The 19,150-nt window shown below is 49.0% G+C and overlaps 1 protein-coding gene across 2 annotated transcripts in view; it reads left to right on the top strand.

Annotated features, from left to right (window-relative positions):
- The window catches only part of UVSSA (UV stimulated scaffold protein A), a 287,019-nt gene that overhangs the window by 181,940 nt on the left and 85,929 nt on the right, over nucleotides 1–19,150 (top strand). For both annotated transcript variants that reach the window (XM_085642589.1, XM_085642590.1), the window contains exon 9: nucleotides 6,074–6,305. In XM_085642589.1, coding sequence (XP_085498715.1) covers nucleotides 6,074–6,305 — 232 coding nt within the window. The remainder of the gene's footprint in view (nucleotides 1–6,073; nucleotides 6,306–19,150) is intronic.

Below are 19,150 nucleotides of genomic sequence, written 5' to 3'. Positions count from 1 at the left end.
GGAGAGGTTAGGGTGAAAAAGCAAGAGACTGGTATCTTAAACATGGATAGTGACTCGTGCATGTACTGTACAAGTTTCCTACTTCAGTACCTGAGGTGAGAGGGAACTGTGGGCCAGCCACGAGGGTCCATAAGAGCAGCAATCGAGTACCTGAAGTGCACTAGCGCAGGCACCTGAAAGCAAGAAAAACAAACCTGTGAAACCTTTGTGTAGGTTGAGCAAAAGTGAGTGACAGGAAATGAGTAAAAGTGAGTGAAACTGAGTCAGAATGAGTGGTAGACCCCGTTTGGTGGGGATGGTTAGGGCAGAAAGCGGCTACAGGCCCCCAGCCGTAGTTATTCAGGTTGTTTGTCACTGGTGTCCTGAGCTTGTCCTACTATGGCTCTGAAAACTGGGAAGAATACAACCCTTCCCGCACTTTAATCTCAAGGTATTGAGGGCAAACAACCAGTGGCTTCTCAGGGAGAGGGAGAGTGAGAGAGAAAAGAGAGAGTGTGTGTGTAGGTGTGTGTGTAGAAACAGCTCGGAACTCTGCAATCAGCCAAAAAGACCCAACAAGGCAAACAGCTGCCCAGTGCTTAGCTTTATGAAAAAGAAAGTGCATTTCATCTCACAGCAATTCTAAATGAAGTATAATTCAATGGATATGTCATCCAGGGTTGCAGAATTCTTTGATCTATCAGTGAGGTACTACAACCCCTTCCCTGCCTGGTAATCTCGTCCTTACCTTTAGGGCCAAGATTCCTTCAATTAACATCCCCATTGTTTTAAGAGTTTAAGCAGGCTTAATTCAGAAGCAGTTAGTTCAGCGTTCCTACAGTTTTAAGTATGTGGCGCGGTTCAACGGTTTATCGTACCTTTAGCATCAACCAACTGTCTCTAGTGAGCCCAGTATATCAATCTGCACACCTTTTTGTCTCTCATTTACTGGCACATTCTAGGCTCCAATGTAGTTGCTCCCTCTTCACTGCAGTGGGCACTGTTTGTTATGTTGGCATCAGCCTTTCCAAACAATGATGCAAGATGAATTCTGGGAGAAGGGTCTTTGCAGCAGTGCCTGTCCCAGCAGCAGTTACTCTCTTGATCAGCTGCGGCAGTGGCTTAGCAGAGGCAGTTACAGCTTCCAGGCTGAATCTTCTTCTGGTGATTTCTTCAGGCATTGTCAGCCCCTGGGCAGATTGGGCTCTTGCTCAGTGGTGATGCTTTCTTTTGCTCACTTGGCGGCCGCAGTCCCAGTTGATCTAATCTTCGGCACAGCTTACTCCATGATCTGCACTGAGAGGACCGGAGGACCTTTTTACAGCACAGGTATCCTGTCACACTTACTGGGGTTCTCAGTTTTATCCTTGTTTCCCTTTGCTGGAGACATATGGCCTTTCGTCCTGGGCAGTCTCTTCTCCTGCACACTCCTTGCCTCTTTCAGTAGGCAGGTAGACCGTCACCTCCTCCAGCAGAAATGTTGGCGCCTGGTGATGTCTCCTCAACTCTAGGAGACTGATTGACAGATTGGCATCAACCCTGATTACACAGCAGCTCTTTCAGTACACTGTGGGGCACTCTTCCTTGGTCAAGAAGAACGTAGGACTGGAACAAAGTTGTTTTTTTTGGATCCCACATGTATACATATATTTTTAGATAAGGGATATGGATCCACTGTCTCGAGCTTCAGAACCTGTTTGTCTTGGTTCTTTTTCAAGTGTCATTCTCGGGCTGCTCTCCAAACACATCCATAGTGTTATATAATGCTTCTCACAGCAGTACCCACTACATAAGCTCAGAGAAGTGTGCATTTTCTGCACCTGGCTTTAGTCAGCCTTAATGAAACGGTAATCAGGGATGGACAAAAGAGCAAGCCTGGTCTGGAAATTTCATTACTGTGAACAACAAACTCCAGTCCCACCCCTACCAATTAGCAGTGCTCAGGAAGAGCGAATTAAAAGCCCCTTACTAAGAAAGTCTTCCTGGAATTGGTAGAGGTAGCCCTGACTCTAACTCACGCCATTATCTGGAACTCTTCCCTCCAGTCATAGGAATGCAGGCTGTACACTTCGATTGTTTGGTGAGACTATCCTCACCCTTAATCATTGCCCATGCTAGAGCCAGGAGCATCTAAAATGGATCCAACGGTCTTCAATACTCAGATTCACTCACACAATCATATGTGCCATGCTCACTCAACACCCATATGCACTCGACCTACACACGGGATGTCAGTGCAAGGTTCTGAGATTCACATAAAAGATGCAATTTGCCCAAGAGGGGTCAACAGGCCACGCTCGCACTGACACAGATGATAAGCGTCTAGTCACACTAAAGATACGCCCTGGATGGAAACAGCAGTCTAATGTTTAGTTTCGGGAACATGCTTGGTGTGCCCCTCCAGGTCACAGGACTGGTCCTGAACCTCACGCTGTCAGGTACAGGCCTAGTCTTCTGCGGACACGTAGATTAGTGTGATGCCAGGATCAGAAATAAACCTGGGTACCAGTTTCATATGGAGTCTGGTTCCAAGGGGAGGATAACTAGCCCTTGTACTAGGCAAGTAATACTTGTCCCAACAGATAGTAAGGATAGTGGTGTGGATATACGGCTGCATGCAATCTGGGAGATATAAATGAGTCATAAGCACAATTGATTCACTTTAAATTCATCAACAGACTCTACTGTTCCCCTAGTTTTTTTTTACATAGGATTCAATCAAAACAGCTAGCCAGCTTTTCCAGGTGCAGATGCACATCATCAGGCCCCTACCACTTGAACTAGAATTGCCCGAGAGTGTTCGCTTTTTTGCAGTAGGTGGTGAGAATTATTGGCGATATAGGGGGAAGACCTGTGTATTGCTCCTCTAAATGTCCCTCCCCCAACCTGCCGCTTGGCCTGGGGTATTAATTCTCTTGGCAAAACTCTGTCTGGTGAAAACTTGGATGAAAGATCCAATGCCTAACATGAAGGAATGGTTAGGAGGCCCTGCAACTATCTTGCAACACAAGGAGGAGACCGTGAGTAGAATCCACAGCATTAGGCAGCGAACCTATGAACATTGTGGGTCAGAAATTGATGGAGCTCTGTGGACCAACAAAATTACAAATCTTATGGGTTGTTATGTCTTTAAGGAGGTGCATCATTGATTGCAATGAGATTGTGGGACCACATGATGAGTCTCTTCTGACTTTAGTTTTTTGAAGGCCGACCAGGTTATGTTATGTTAGCATCCCTTGGTATAGGGAAGCAAATCATACCCGGAGGAATATATGGGCGCTTAGCTGAATACAAGTCAAGCGAGGCTAACTAAAACAACCACGTTTTTAGAAGTTTTTAAAACTTTCCAGCTTATGTACACAGATAGATTTGCAGAGGGGTAAGATAGGAGAAAGACCTCCCGCCAAATCTTGCTGTACGGATCTGTGGAATCTGAAGTAAGGCTTTATCTGCGGATCTCAACAGTCTGATCGGGTGATAATATCCGAGTCTATTTTGCAAGTAGGATGGAGAGTTGCCATGCAGGGATTTGTGGGTAAGGCTGTGCAGCTTAAAAATTAGCCCTTTCCCGATGGATAGCCAGTGCAAGGAGTTTAAAATTGGAGCAGAGGGAGAACCAGAAGGAAGATTACACACTAGTCTGGCAGCTGTATTCTGCACCACATGCAGTTTAGACATAAAGTCTCATTGGCAGCTACAAGTAAAGCATTTCCATAGTCAAGGCAACTACTGATTAAGGCTTGGGCTAGGGTTTTTCTAGAAGTTGGGGAAGCCAAATAAATGCTTTTTTTAATTTTATTTTTATAGTAGTCGCATAGTGGCAAAGCAAGTTCCACAGATGGTTGAGATGTATTCTGTCATAGACTAAGTAGTTTCTAACTTGACACTCAGTTTTTTTTTTTACTAGTTTCAGGGACAGGTTGGTCCCAGCTCGGATGCCCATGGATATGGTTTCTACAGGTACTGAGCTTAATGGAATGCAAGTATCGTTTTTTTCTCTGTTTAATTGTACACAACTAAATCTGGTCTCCTCCTTTTGAATGGAAATAAAGTGTAGTAGTACCTGTACTGGTCAGTTTGTTTTTGTTCATGTAAGTAAAGTCTTAAAAAAAACAACAGATAGTGAGAATAAATTAAACTGTGAGTCTGAGAATTGAGTGCTTGAAAATGAGTCTGATAGAGTGTGACTGAGTGTTTTAAGCTTCTGAATCTGCCATGGACCTGACATACTGGAGTATTGGGTACCTATGGAAAAATGCTAAAGCTTGCATAACAGGCACATGTGACAAAGTGCTAACGCTGGCACATTAGAGGTAATTCTTGGCACAGTGGACACCTGTGGCAAAATTCTGGTCCTGAGATACTAAATGTATTTCTTCTCATAAGGGCCGCCCAAGACGAAATGGTGCGGCTAGCATATTGAAGGTAATTCTTGGGAAACGGGGCACCCATGGCAAAGTGCTAGAACTGGCTTATTTTTGAAGTAATTGTGGCATACGGGACACACGAGGCAAATTGTTGGCGCTGGCATATTGGACGTATTTTCTTTCCCTTACGGAGCATATTCATGGTATTAAGGGGGAGAACACCCCAAACCCTTCTAGAAGAAGTTGGGCTTGCTGGCTGGAATTTGGGGCAACTACTGACTACGTATAATTTTGAAAGATAGCCAGTTGCTGCTGCTAAAACCACCTTAACCTCAAGAGGGTTGAGAGGTGTGCGTGTGTGTTTATTTATGATGCCTCTAATAGGGTATGTTGAGCCCCTATTAATCAAATGAACAGTTTGGTGATACCACATCATTGGCTTAAACCTCAGCACCACTGCTCCCACAGAAAGCTTGCATATCCCATCTATGCTTTTCTCTTTGAGTTTTCACTGAGGCTTTTTGTCTCTTGGGCCCACTTTTTCCCTCCCCCCAATCTTGTAATCCCACCAGTTCTGTCTGAACATAATCTCTTTCTCAAATTTACATTTTAATTACAAGGCCATCTGAGCTGACTGAAATCAATAATGTCAGCATTCACTAGTCTAACTTTCAGCTCAAATCTCTGCCTGCCTATTTCCCTTCATTGATTTATCTTTTGAACGCTGTTTTCCTTATTGCTTCAGACAAAAGGTGCAATTTGGTAATTTAAAAAACAACAATGTGGATATTTCATGGTTCTTTTCAGAACACAATTTAGGAGCACATCGAAAGCTTAGCTCTTGGTAAAACTGCAGATAACACAAGATTCTGTTTAAAAAAAAAAAACAACACAATCCCAAGATTACAATTGTTTCCGTAGTTATTGAAATGCCTGCTAAAATGTAGGTTCCACATTGTTACTATGTCTGCGTGGCTTCGGTAAAATCCGAGTAATTTATTACAAACTTGCATCCTTATAATCAATAACTGTGATTGAAAATATTGCGAACGGGCAGTGTGTTCGAGAGAAGAGAGGTAGATATGTTTTCTATCAAAAAGAAGTGTCAATATGGCTTGTTCTTGGTTTGAAAAAGGTTGATGATGATCTCAGAAGTTTTTTTTTAAAGTCTTTTTGACTAGTTTATTGATCATAATTTCAAATAACGGTTTGTCCTGCTTATGGAACTCTTTGTTTATAACCTCGCTTTTTTCTAAGTCAAAGAACATAAGTGATGAACAAATTGTTGTTTTAGTTCCTAAAACAAAGGCTTCATTTCACACTCCAGCAGGTCCAGGTCTCGAATTTGAATATCAGCTTTCCCAAACCGGCTTTTCTTGCTTTCAAAGTCAATACAACTGTGTACAATTAAATTAGGTAATTGTAACACCCATTATTATTTTATAGCACTTAGAAACTCTGTGGTAAAATGCAGTTTATAAAAAGAAAAGAGGTTAATGTTAGTAGTTTTATTTAGAAGGCTTTTAGTATCATGTGTAAACTTTATTTTGTAACACAGCGCGTCTGTATGACTGAGGATAAGGGTAATGACAGCACAATCAGGAATGTCCAGTACATGTAACGGATATTATATTTAAATTGGTGAGCTTCAGGTGATGAGCGTTTCAACGTACTTTATTTTGATTTGCAAGTCGCATATTATTATTGTACTTGCGTATCTTTCACAGGCTTGCAGCAGTCGTCCGCTTGTAAAGAAGGAAAGAAAGCTGTGGCCGCTAAGAAACCGGTGGCATCAAGACCTAACCTAGTGGTAAAGAAAGCTCTCGCCCCGAAGCCTGTGGGTGCAGGGTTGCGAGCCCGCCCCAAAAATAATGAAGAGGAGCTCGATCCAACGTGTGCTGCAGCAACCTGGAGGGTCATCAGGGATAAGCTGACAAAGTTAACCTCTCAACCGAGCAGGTAATGGTTAGTGTGTTGCGTTGTCATTGAACCGCTTTGCTTCAGCAAACAAGCATTAAATAGATCAGCAAAGAAGTGAATGCGCATTCTTCAGTACAGTTGTCCACCGTGCAGCACTCACAGTCATGCCTAGTGTTCAAGCTAGTTAATGATTTGATTACTGTATGTAAATTTATCTCTTTATCTGCTGAATATCCTAAAATTTTTCAGATGGGGCGTGCGCATACTGACTTACACCTGCCCACACAGACACTGTAGCATGCCCTGTATTCATGGGGAGTGCAGAATGTATCTACTGCATTGACAGAGTGGATGTCATCCAACCAGTAGGTTAAAGCCACATAATGAAGGCTGCCTTGAATTCCATTAATGAAAACAAGACTTGATGAGATGCACTTCAGTTTTGCTCGGCATGAATCCAAAGACCAGCCAATTCTTTTTAAATGCAATGAGAAGACTGAATTAAGGCTTGTCCTTGTAAGGCCATCACAGAGATTAGACTAACATTTGTATACTGATAATCCAGTCCAATATTTCTTTATTTCGGTTATTTACCATAAAAGAACAAACACAAATATATACAAGCAGATTAAAAACGATAAAAAAAGTTAAAAAAGAGATAAAATAGTTCATCTAAGATGTTACTTTTTAAATTAAAAAGATGGTGAGAAAATTAGTCACAATCCAGTCTTTGGTTTTGTATATTGAGGAATTTCCTCCTGGCCCACCACATGGAATTTTAAAAACGTGAGACCGCGAAGACTATATGGGAATCTGTGTTCTATTTTAAAAGTCTAAATGCTTCCATGCAATGGGTTGTGCCTAGGTTTTTACATAACTGTACCAACCATTTTTGTCTTATTGAGTGATATCCCGGCCAAAAAAAGAACACATGGAGTTCAGACTCAACACACGTTACAGGCTGGGCACCCACTTGGATTACTCCCCGACCATTTACACATAAAAGCCCGCAAGGGAGACAGCCGTGGCGAAACTGCACATATAATTTCCTGCCTGATGCCGGGCGGATTACATCAAGACATGCCTCCAACTTGCAAGTGTCTTTTACGCCCAGGAAGAGTGATGTGAGGGAGCCGTGGGCGGGTTCTGCATGGAGTTTCGCAGATAATCCGCCCTAGCTAGAGCTTAATAATTTGCGTGATGTTCTCACAAGCTATGTCAGGGTTATCCCATAGTTCTTTTGGGCCTATTGCATAAAGGCCCTCCCTGATAAATAAAAGCCATGGCAACTTTCCTGAGCCGCGGAGTCTCAGGATTTCCAATAGCTCTGATCTGTACTCCGCCAATTCTGGTTTTACCCAGAGGCACTGCCAAAAGAGTAATGGCCTGCAGCCAATTTCCTCAGTAAAAGATCTCACCCCAAGGTCCATACACAGTGGAACCAAAGGGGAGTTTATCGGTAGTCCGAATAATTGTCTGAGGAATTTGTTCTCAGTGATGACCAAAGGCCTATTGTTAGAGTGCCCCCAGAGTTCAGCCCCATATAGGGCAGCACTCCTAGCCTGAGCTTTGTATATCTCCATGACCGGACTCACTGGTTTATGGCATGTCTTTCTGAAGAATTTAGCCAGGCCGCCTGTAGTTTGTGTCAGTTTGAGATTGGACTTGCTAATTTGGGCCCACCAGGTCATGTTTTCAGTAAGTGTTAGACCCAAGTAATCGAATACAGAGACCTGCTCCAGAGGAGTGCCATTCATGTGCGGGTTGGGACGTGTAGATTTGCTAGGGTTGAAGATCATAAATTTTGTTTTCTAGATATTGATCTCTAGCCCCCTGGTCCTACAGAACTCACAAAAACCCATCTAAGATTATTTGGATACCCATTGGGGAGTTAGAGAGTGAAGGAGGGTATCGTCTGCAAACATCATGGCAGGAATTTGCTTTTGCGCAATTTTGGAAGCGTCTGTATCCTTACAAACTCTCAGCACATCTATCAAACCATTGATGTATATGCAGAAGAGGGTGGGGGCAAGCACACATCCCTGTGACTCCCCTGTTTACAGGGATGGGCTGCGTCAGTTCCCCATTTTTCCCATATCTAATTTGGGCATAATTTCCGTTATGTAGCCTTCTCAATATGTTTAGAAGGTAAGGGGGAAGTCCCAGCTCGCTTAAAACCCTTTATAAGGCGTCTCTGAGTACCAAGTCGAATGCACTCTTCAGGTCAACATAGACCAGATACAGGCTACCCCCTTTTAAATGAACTGTTTTCCAATAGTGAAGCTGGAGCCTGACGATCTGGTCTATTGTTGATATTTTCTCCCTAAAACCAGCCTGCAGGTGAGGGCGTGGCCTGAGGCGTCAAGATGGCGCTCACACTCTAAGAGTGCTCCGGACCCCTCCGTCATCCGCCTCGAATCCGGCCCGTATCGACAACCATCCAGGAGTCCTACCTGCATGAAGGGAGCTCCTGACGCGGTGGCACCGTCCTCCTGAGTCCAGCATTTTGGTGCGAGTCCCGTGCACCCGGCGGTGGCCTGTGGCCTACAGCGGCCTGCTCATCCTGCGGCGGTGCCTCTTGTGTTCGCGGACGGGCGGGAACCCGGTGGGCGGTGGCGACCGGGCCGCCTTTGGTGCTCTGCCTTTGGGCGGTATCTGGCGGGCGAGATCGCCCCAGTGGAGCTCCGAGGATCCGTCTGCCTGTGGAGTTGGTGGCGGCGTCCCCGAGGGTTGCATCCGGCGTCCAGGTGTGATCGGCCAGCGTTTCGGCTGGTGTGCACGGCGGCATACCATTGGTGGTGAGGGGCGCCTGCGGATCCCCTCATTAGGTTGGCCCCAGGCTGCAGGCTCCGAATGCGAACTCTTGTGGGGAGTGAGGCCGGGACCGGCTGTCGGCTTGGGCAGCGAGGCGGGTGAGTGCGTTTCTCTCCCCCCCCCCCCCCCCGCGCCCGACGAGGTGATCTCTCTCTGCACCCCCCCCTGCGGAGTGGCTGATTTCTGGGTCGGCCTGCTGCGAGGGAGCAGAAGGAACCGCCCGTCGCCTGTTGTGCCTGCTCTACTGGCTTGGCTCCGCATCAGCATTGGTGACCTGGCATGGTTGGCCGACCTCTGACCGGGACTGTGGGCACTATCAACCCCGGATGTGCGGCCCTTGTGACCCCCGATGACGGATCGGCCAGCACGTCGGCTGGGGTCTGAGGTGCGGCGGCGGTGACGGCGACGAAGGCCTGCAGATCACGAGGCCGGGTGGGCCTCGGGCCGTGAACTTCACCGCGGATCCTACCGGTGAGTGGGGGGGGGGGCTGCTGTCGGCTCAGGCAGCAGCACGGGTGTGGGACACTCCCTCCCCCCCGCCACCTGTTGGGGCTCCGTGGGGCGCGCTGACCTTCTATCCCGCGCCGGTGTCAACCGTGGGACTGGGGTGGCGAGGCCTACGGTGGGGCCCGCGGAGACATTGGCAGTGGGCTGGGCTTCCCATGGACTGGCTAAATCCTCCGCCGAATACTGATGCCTGGACTGGGGCCTGTGGTGCTGGTGAAACCTGGCCAGGTGCGGACACGTTCGGCCACCTTGCCGGGTGGTGGAGGGCACTTCCTGAGCGCAGGCCTCAGGCAGACTGACTCCTCATCGGCTGGGACCGGGGGTGAGTTCGTGACCCCACCCGCCCTTGTTCCAGCGCAGTGGTTTGCTGACCTCGGACATTCAGGAGGTTGATCTGCTCCCGCTCCCCCAGCACTGGGCTCTGTTTTTGGGATCGGGTGGTCTCCGCCATCACGTCGGGTGGCGGTGGTGAACACAGTTGTGGGTGTCCTCTGGTTGTCTGCTGGTCGGAAGCCTCTTGCATCAGTTGGTCCCTTGCCATCTGGGGGCCATGCGCGCGGAGGGGAGACACCGCTGGGGACTGCTTGGTAGCGTGGGGCTGTGCTTGCCTGCTCCGGGCCCTGCTGGGTCCTGAAGATCTATTGGCCTCCCGCACCCCCCCACCCCCCGGCCTGGGGCCGGCACTGACGGTGTCCCCCGGCTACCTACATCTAGGGCAGTCTCCGGTTTGTGAACAGACACCCCACACTTCTGTAGGTCCCTGGCCTCCATACCGACCTTGTGGGCTTACTGGCTTCCTGTCGCCGGAGCGACACTGAGACCTGCTCCTGGCCATTGGGAGGGACAGGGCCCCCGAGTCTACACCGGCTCCCACGCAGACCAAAATGGACTGGTTTACCACCTCCAATCTAGAGCCTCCTAGGAGGGCAGCGGGGGAGCCTCCCCAAGACAGAGACCTTGATACCATCCTCTGGGCCATCAGTGCCTCGCAAGCATCCATTGAGGGGAAGATCGGGGAAATCAAGATAGATGTGTCCCTCCTCCAGCAGGACCTCCGCAACGCCACCACGCGGCTGACAGAAGCTGAATCCCGCATATCCACGGCTGAGAATGACATCTCACAGCTTAAGGAACAGGTGCCCCATCTTCTCACTCATACCAGGGAACTCCACAGGCGCGCCGAAGATGTGGAAAACTGTGCACGTCGCAACAACCTCCGCCTGGTGGGGTTTCCCGAGGGGGTTGAGGCAGGCCAGGCGGCTACCTTCGTTGAAGACTGGTGTAAGTCACGGATGCCTGGGGACGCTCTTTCGACGTGGTTCGTCGTGGAGAGAGCTCACAGGTCTCTGGCTCCCAAGCCTCCTTCCGGAGCCTCGCCTCGCCCCATCATCCTCAAAGTTCTCAACTTCAAGGACCGTGATGCCATCCTGCGGGCGGCACGGGCGACCGAACCCTCAAGTTCCACAACCACGTTATTATGATATTCCCGGACTACACCAGGGAAGTCCAAGATCTCCGGCGCTCTTACACGGACATTAAGAAAAAGCTGCGCGCCTTGGGCCTACAGTACCAACTCCAATTCCCTGCACGTCTTCGGGTCATTTTTTAGGACAAAACGCAATTCTTTGACTCACCCCAAGCGGCATGGACATGGCTGACGGAAGAACGCCCCACTCTGCCTCTGGTGCGACACCTCATCGGAGCGCATGGGTTCACAACCTGAGGGGCTGAGGTCGCCGGGACGCCATCGCCGGCGTCGCGGGAGGTCTTGTAGGGGGCGCCAGTCACAGGCAACAGCACTCAGATCCTCCAGTGTGGCGGCTCCTGAACTCCACGACTCATCCAGCCACTCAGGCTCTCCACCATGCAATAGACATCGCTCCACCGAGAACCTACTAGGCTCATCCTCATCACTGGCCCAGGTGGGCTCGTCCAAGATAGGCTCGGATTTTTCCCGCACTCCCACTCTTTAACGGCCTAGTGGTCGGATTCAGACGCAAGTCCATCGCCGGGGCGGGGCTCCTCACCAAAGGGGTTCTCTGACGTTGGTAGACTTCTATGTTCATTCATATTGTTTATTGCCGATTCACTAACTATCCGTTCTTCTGGAGGGTTCCTCCACGCAACCAACCCGAGCGTTTTAGTTTAGTCTAGTTAAATGGGGGGGTCGACAGAGGCTTCCGTTCTCGAAGTGTAGGGTGGGGGTGAGGGGGAAGGGTTGGGATTGGTTTTTCCCTAGGTTGTTGTTTCGTCTGTTTTGTTGTCTCAGCTTCCACGGACCGGCACAAGCTTCTTCCTCAAGGGCTGTACAAGCTTTCAACACTTCTGACTGATCACATACATGTTGGCCCCCACACGCATTCACACACCCCCGTGGGATGGCATGTCTTAGACCCCGATACCACCCGCCATGACTGCGGACACCATGTTCAGGGCATCGCTCCTCGTCCTGTCTTGGAATGTTAATGGCCTTTTGGACATGCTGAAGCGTACTGCAGTCCTCTGCTACGCGCAACGCCTCCACATTGACATCCTTCTCCTCCAAGAAACACATCTCCTGGGTAATTGCTACCCTTTCCTTGCTCGCTATGGGTATGACGGAGTGTGGCACTCCAGCTTCTCCTGAGGCTCCCGCATGGTGGCCATCCTCATGAGACGCAATTTGCCTTTCGTCCTGTCCCAGTTGATCCATGACCCCCAAGGCACGTACGTGGCTGTTTGCGGCTCCTTGGCTGGCTCCCCTCTCAATCTCATGTCCATATACTCTCCCCCTTCGATGCTCACTTCCACACTGGCACAGTCCTCTGCCCTCCTGACCACTCTCCCTCTGGGCACCACGGTTGTGGGTGGCGACTTCAATGCAGTCTCCCTCCCGGCCTTAGATACAACGGACCCTCCCTTCGCTGCCCGCACTGCGCAAGCAAAACAGTTGAGGACCTGGTCCGAGTCGTTGGGCCTTTGTGATGTGTGGCGTATGTGGCACCCACGCACCACCCAGTTAACTCATACTTCCGCAGCCCAACAAACACAGGCACGCTTAGATGCGATTTTTGTCCCCGCCACTGACTGCTCGACAATCGTGGACACTCGTATCCTACCTAGGGGAATCTCGGACCACTCTCCGGTGCTCCTCAGTACAGGGACCCCCCTCCCTCTGCCCGCCAAACGTGGAGGATAAACGCCTGGTTCCTCCAGGACAAAAATTTTAAGAAGGTGGTAGGGAAAGAACTCGAACAGTATTTTATTACCAACGAGGGTTCTGTATCCTCCCTGGGTTCCCTGTGGGAGGCCGGGAAGGCAACCATATGGGGCATCGCGAAGGGGCAACTTAAGAAACAGAGGCGAGCGCAGCTACGGGAAATTACCCTGAGGGAAGCGCAGGAGCTTCGCTTGGAGCAATCACTCTCGCTGTCTGAGGACGCCGCCCAAAACCGACAATTAGCCCATCTCTGGGCCGAGATTAAGCAGTTATCCCTAGATGCAGCCAAGCTCCTGTGGAGGTCCTCTGTGGCGAGAATCTATGGTTGGGGAGATAAAAATGGTACGATTTTGCATAGGTTGGCTACCTTTCCCAGGGCGATTCGGATAATTCCGGAAGTGGTGGATGATCAAGGCACGTGCACAGTGCCTCTCTAATGATGGCCCGAACGTTGGCCGGTTACTATCGGGGTTTGTACGCAGTGCAAACCCCCGACCTACCGCTTCATGTTCTCCTTGAAAGAGGACACGTGAGTCTCCCCCGGTTGGTGATGGCCGCCCGGAAAGACCTCGACCGTCTCATATCTAGAAAGAAATTGAGGAAGCAATTTCTCTCACATCGTCAGGTAAGATTCCAGGACCAGACAGCCTTCCCCAAGAATACTATGCGTCATATCCAGTCACTGTGCGGACTACCGTCCCATATCCCTCCTCAACACGAAGATCAAACTGTACGCCATCATCCTCGCCCAGAGACTGAAACGATACTTGCCCTCGCTAGTCCATCCGGACCAATGCGGCTTTAGGCCCGAACGTGAAACCCGTCACTGCCTTCGAAGGTTACAGCTGGCTCTGGCCCATCGACACTTACTAACTCCTTATTTAGCTCTCCTCCTCATAGAGTTCGAAAAAGCGTTCGGTTTGGTGGACTGGGCATACCTCCAAGATGTGCTGGCCGAGATGGGAGTCGGGCCCCAATTCCGAGCACTGGTCCGTGTACTCTAGGCACAACCGCGAGTGTTGGTGAACGGTGTGCTGTCCGAAGCCTTTCCCATTACTAGGGGTACACGGCAGGGATGTCCCCTCTCGCCCTTGCTGTTCGCCTTGGCGATGGAACCCCTGGGGTCCCTGGTGCGGGCTGAGAACCACATTAAGGGCTGGGAGTGGCCAAACACCGAAACAGACAAGATCGCGGCATACGCGGATGACGTCTTGCTCTTTCTGGCCGAACCTGCCTCCTCAGGACCACACTGCCACTGGTTGTTGCAGGCATTTGGGCAGGCGCAGGTCTTCGATTGAACCCAGGGACATCAGTATTGGTCCCACTCCACTTATCGAGAGACTTTTACGACTGGCAGTCCAATATACCGCTTCGGCGCAACTCCTTTAAGTATTTGGGGATTTGGATTACCCTGCTTCCAGAGCTGGGCTGGTCCCTTAATGTTATCCTACTGGTTAAAAGGGCCAAAGAAGACCTTCAAAAATGGAAGACATAACCTCTGAACCCTTTGGGTCGGATTGCTTTATTTAAAATGATGTTCCTTCCCAGGTTCCTCTATGTCCTTCAGAACACCCCTTTCTGTTTTCCTAGGTCCTGGTTTAGGGAATTGGACAGCTTAGCCACCAAATTTTTATGGGGCGGAGGGAGGGCGCGTCTGATCCCCTACTTCGGCAGGGGCATGGGGATGACGCATCTGTCTCTATATTTTTTAGCTAAACGTCTACTGGTGGTCCACGATTGGTTTAATGGGGGAAGGTCTGATCCGGCCTATCGGCTGGAATTGAGCGAGCTGGGTTTATCCAAAGTCCAGGCCATGATGTACGGGGGGCCCATCCCGTCCCAACTGTCAGACGTGACGCGGTCTGTATTGCTGGCCTGGCGGGCATCCCTACGACACACCGGCTGGTCGGGTAAATTGACCCAATGCACACCCCTCTCGCATGGGGCTTGGTTACGGGAAGTAAGTGGCCTGCGGGGGGTTCAAAACCTGGGACCTCATTACGCAGCTGGGGGACATTTGGGTTAGAGGCCATATGCTCTCCTTTCAGGATATGGAAACCCGTTATTCCCTACATCCCTCCCAATTTTATAAATATTTACAATTACGACACGCCCTCACAGCACATATCACTGACTGCACTCTGCTCCCGGACTACAGCCCCACGGAGGCCCAGACTCTGTTGGGTGATTTGGGTAGGGTGCGCATAAACCGCACCCTAATCAACAACACTCCCACCTCAATGGGCAAACTGAGAGATCAATAGGTAGTGTGGGTGGGCCCACTGGACGAGGCAGACTGTACGCGATGCCCTCATGGCACCTAAGACAATCACCGCCTCCACCAAACTCAGGCTAATCCAACTATACTATCTACATGCCTCATACCTCACTCCACTGCGTCTCCACCAAGCGGCCTTACACTCTGACGAGTCCTGCGCAAGGTGCGGCCAGGCCCCAGCAGATTTTTTTCACGTGGTCTGGTCCTGCCCTCAGCTGGAGGGATTTTGGGGGGCCATTGAGGAGGAGCTTACAGAGCATACAGAGGTATGGGTGGTTCCCCATGACCCACGTCACTCACTATTAGGGATCACGGATGGGCTAGAGGGGTCCCAAAATGACAAGATATTTTTTAACACAGCTATGATTGTAGCTAAGTGCAACATAGCAGCGGCATGGAAATGTCCCGATCCACCAGACCTGGGAAAGTGGTTCAAGGGAGTGGACTGGTGCGTGACCCAAGAAAAAGCTATGTACATGGCACAAGGATGCCCTAAGAAATATCGGAGGGTGTGGGGCAAATGGCCGGGCGCTGTGGAAGACATTGAGTGATTTGGTAAGCCCTCTTTGTCGATATGCATTCTATGGGGTGTGGAACTGTGAGTTGCACTGATTTTAAAGCTGTAATTGATCAATTGCCCTCCGTGTTTTTGCTGACTTGATTTCATATTTTCAAGTCAATAAAATTTGAATATCAAAAAAAAAACAGCCTGCAAAGGGGTCAGGATCTTTTGTTCCCCCAGCCAGGATTGCATAAGATGTAAAATAATCCTGGCAAAGACTTTCTGTGAGACATAGATCAAGCTGATCGGTCTATAATTTGCCAGTGATAAAGGAGATCCCTTCTTATATACCCGGGATGATCTCCGCACCTAACCAGGTTGCGGGAAGGGCCTTTCCCTGCAGATCACCCAAAAATAAGGGCCCCAGATCTTAGGTTCAACCTGATACAGATCCCCTTGAATCTTATCCAAGCCGGCAGCCTTGCCAGGTACTATTTTATTTAAGGCTTTACAGACTTCTGTCAGGGATATCTCAGGATGACTATCTCAGACCTGGGAGATCGGAATTGCTAGAGTCTGACTTCTCTCTGTGTCATCTTGTGAGGCGAAGAGGGCTAGGAAGTGCTCTTTCCAACAGTCAGCTGCGATATTTGGGTCAATGGCTGCTTGGCCATTGTTACTACCAGTAGTTACAATGCTCCAGAATGATTTATGTCTTTGGTTTCCAGAGACGATTTCAAGCTGTTCCACTGATCTGTTTCCCACATGGTTCTGGCAACTGCAATAGTGGATTTATAATGATACCTGGCCACTTTTACTGTGGTATTGCGCTTTGTTTTTAAGGCCTCTATTAATGCCTTTTTGGCCGTCCGGCAATGCTCGTTAAACCAAGATTGCCTTGGCGTCCTTCCACGACCCCTGGTACATATTGGACTGGTATACTGATAAAAGAAAACTGTGGTGTCAAGGTGCTTGACCTAACAGTAGTTAGTGTACCTTCTAATGGGCCTTATATCTCTCTCTCTCTCTCTCTCTCTCTCTCTCTCTCTCTCTCTGTGTGTGTGTGTGTGTGTGTGTGTGTGTGTATATAGGGGTGGGCGGATTTTGCGAAATTCATTTTCGCAAATTATCGCAAAAATGTTAAAAATCTCCGCAAACACGCGGAAATATTGCGAAGATGCGGAGGTTTTTTTCCCGCCCGTTCGCGGTATTTTCTGCGTGGTCGCGGCTCGCCAACTTACCCATGTGGTTGCTCGTGGGCGCGGCCATCTTATTTTCACTTGTCTCGCGGTGCATGATCGCGAGAAGAAAGACGTGATCGCGCAACAAATGACGTTACTGTGGGCGCGAACTGTCGCGAGACAGCGCAAATGGCTTCCTACATCTCATGGAGAACGCGACTGGATCGGGAAAACTTGTTGGCGAACGCAGGGATTCAGGTAAGGCGATCGCGCGCACGCGAGAATGTATTATTTTACAGCGCGAGCAAGCAAAACATTTCCGGTAAAATGCGGATTGCGGAAATTTTGACATTTTCGCGCTCTCCGCGGTACGCAAAAATGTCAAATTATCGTAATTTCCGCGAGCGGAACGGAATTTTAGCCCAGGCCTAATATAAAAGCCATTAATTTCAATTCCTTTTACGAGTACGAGTTTAGACTGTTCCAAAATTTACCACTGAGAACGATCTTCCACCTCAGGTCACTATTAAATCTTGCAACAACCCTTACACGTGGAACGGAGCTCTCTGTGTGGTATATAATGAGAGAAGGGTGTCTTTCAGTTCAACTGTGTTCATTTTATGTTTTATTGCTGGAGTTTGTAACAGTACTAGCTGTGCAGTGACGATGTTGTTGAATTATGTTTCATTGGATTCATAGCAACTGTCCTAGCCCTGAATATGTTATTCAAGTTTTGTGTCACTTATTATTTTAGATATGATTTACCAGATGCAAAAAAATGTGCTTGGCAGTTTGGGCTGGACTGTTCCTATTGGAGCATGGCCAAAATTGATTTGCATATGGCTGGGTCCAAACTGAAGTGACATCGTAGGTAACAAAAGGATGGGCTGGAATATTACCTTGAGCGATTGCATCCTTCCATCGCCTTTTGTGCATTTCATGTAATGCCCCAAGTACCCAAAAGTATGCCCAGACGTGGTTCACATGCTCACTCTCTCACTGGAACCAAGTTGCACACCCGTGTGAAGAGCCCCAATAAGGGCAAGATGGCAGTTTGTACTGGACTATTCCTTTCGTGTCAGGGCCAAGGCTGATTTACATATGGCTGGGTCCTATCTGGGGTGACCTGATTGGCAAAAGAATGATGACTGGAATGTACAGCACCGGTGTTTGTTTCTGATGGATACTTCTAACCACAGATTCCTCCTTTTTAATTGAATTCCCTCAGGTGCCAGGTTGGAGCTGTAACTTTTCAGCTATTGCGCCTGCACTCCACTGCAGCTTTGCACCACCTCAGGAAGTGAGGTATGAAGCCATATATAGGCACCACCCTCAGGGGCATAGCTTCAGGGGAGGTGTTTGGGGTGTAAGACCACCCTAATAAAGATATTTTCTGGCATATAGTTGGGTACAGGTGCTTTCATTCGGGTGTGGTGAGATTTCACCAGAATTTCTTATATGAACGCAGACACACTCTCTCCCGCTCTATAATGTGTTTTCTCTCACTTACTACCCCTGCCAATACACATTTGTCTGCCTTTCCTCTGCCCCTTTAGCCCCTCTCATGTGCTCTGCTTGTTGTATAATGTATTTTAACCTTAAATACCGGCGTGATAGTTGGGAAATCTGAAGCTCACACCTCCCCCTATCTTACTGACCCAGCTATGCCCCTGACCACCCTGGTGCACCGACATCAGTTCCTTTTTGTTAGCACTCTTCCACGTGGCTGCAGAGCGCCTCTCCCAAACTGTTGTTGGTGCTTCATTGACTTTATGTACTCTACTGACTTTTATGACATTGTGCTAGAGAACAGTCTTCCCCGAAGACTACAGTTTCAAAAAGTACCGCAACTGCAGGAAACAGATGTCAGTCCTAAACCTGCACTCTCTCTGTAGTTTCTAGTGACAACATTCTGTGAAAAACGATCTCTGATGCATGTAAAGCCAGCGGGGGGAGGGGAGAAGCAAAGCTGTATATTGTTGAGCACAAGAAACAAGTCAGATCGAGCTTCTCAAGCCTGATCATTCTCCAAGTCTTGGGCTTGTTCCTGCTCCAGGTCCTGCTTCAAGTCACCCTACTCGGGTAAGTCTAAAGACAATTATCATCATAAATATAAGAAGAGAGTGCAAAGGGGATTCTCCTCCTCCCATCATTCCACTTGGGGATAAGCCCAGTATGTGGCAGTGGACGTACCGGACACTGCCCCAATTCTCTGGGTCAGAGCTTGTTCCTAATCTTGTCCAGACGCACCTATAGTTTTCTGGGCCGTTGTCGACCCCACACCAAGTGAAGACCCATGATAATTTTGGGTCTCTTGGGCACCCCATGGGTACAACAAGTGTCCGAGTTGGATTTTCAGCAGCAGGCTCTAGGCTGGCATCGACTGGCTCCATTAGGCCTCTG

This window comes from Triturus cristatus, chromosome 2_2 (genome assembly GCF_964204655.1).
Source record: "Triturus cristatus chromosome 2_2, aTriCri1.1, whole genome shotgun sequence".
Taxonomy (NCBI): domain Eukaryota; kingdom Metazoa; phylum Chordata; class Amphibia; order Caudata; family Salamandridae; genus Triturus; species Triturus cristatus.
This window is presented reverse-complemented; position numbering and strand designations above follow the sequence as displayed.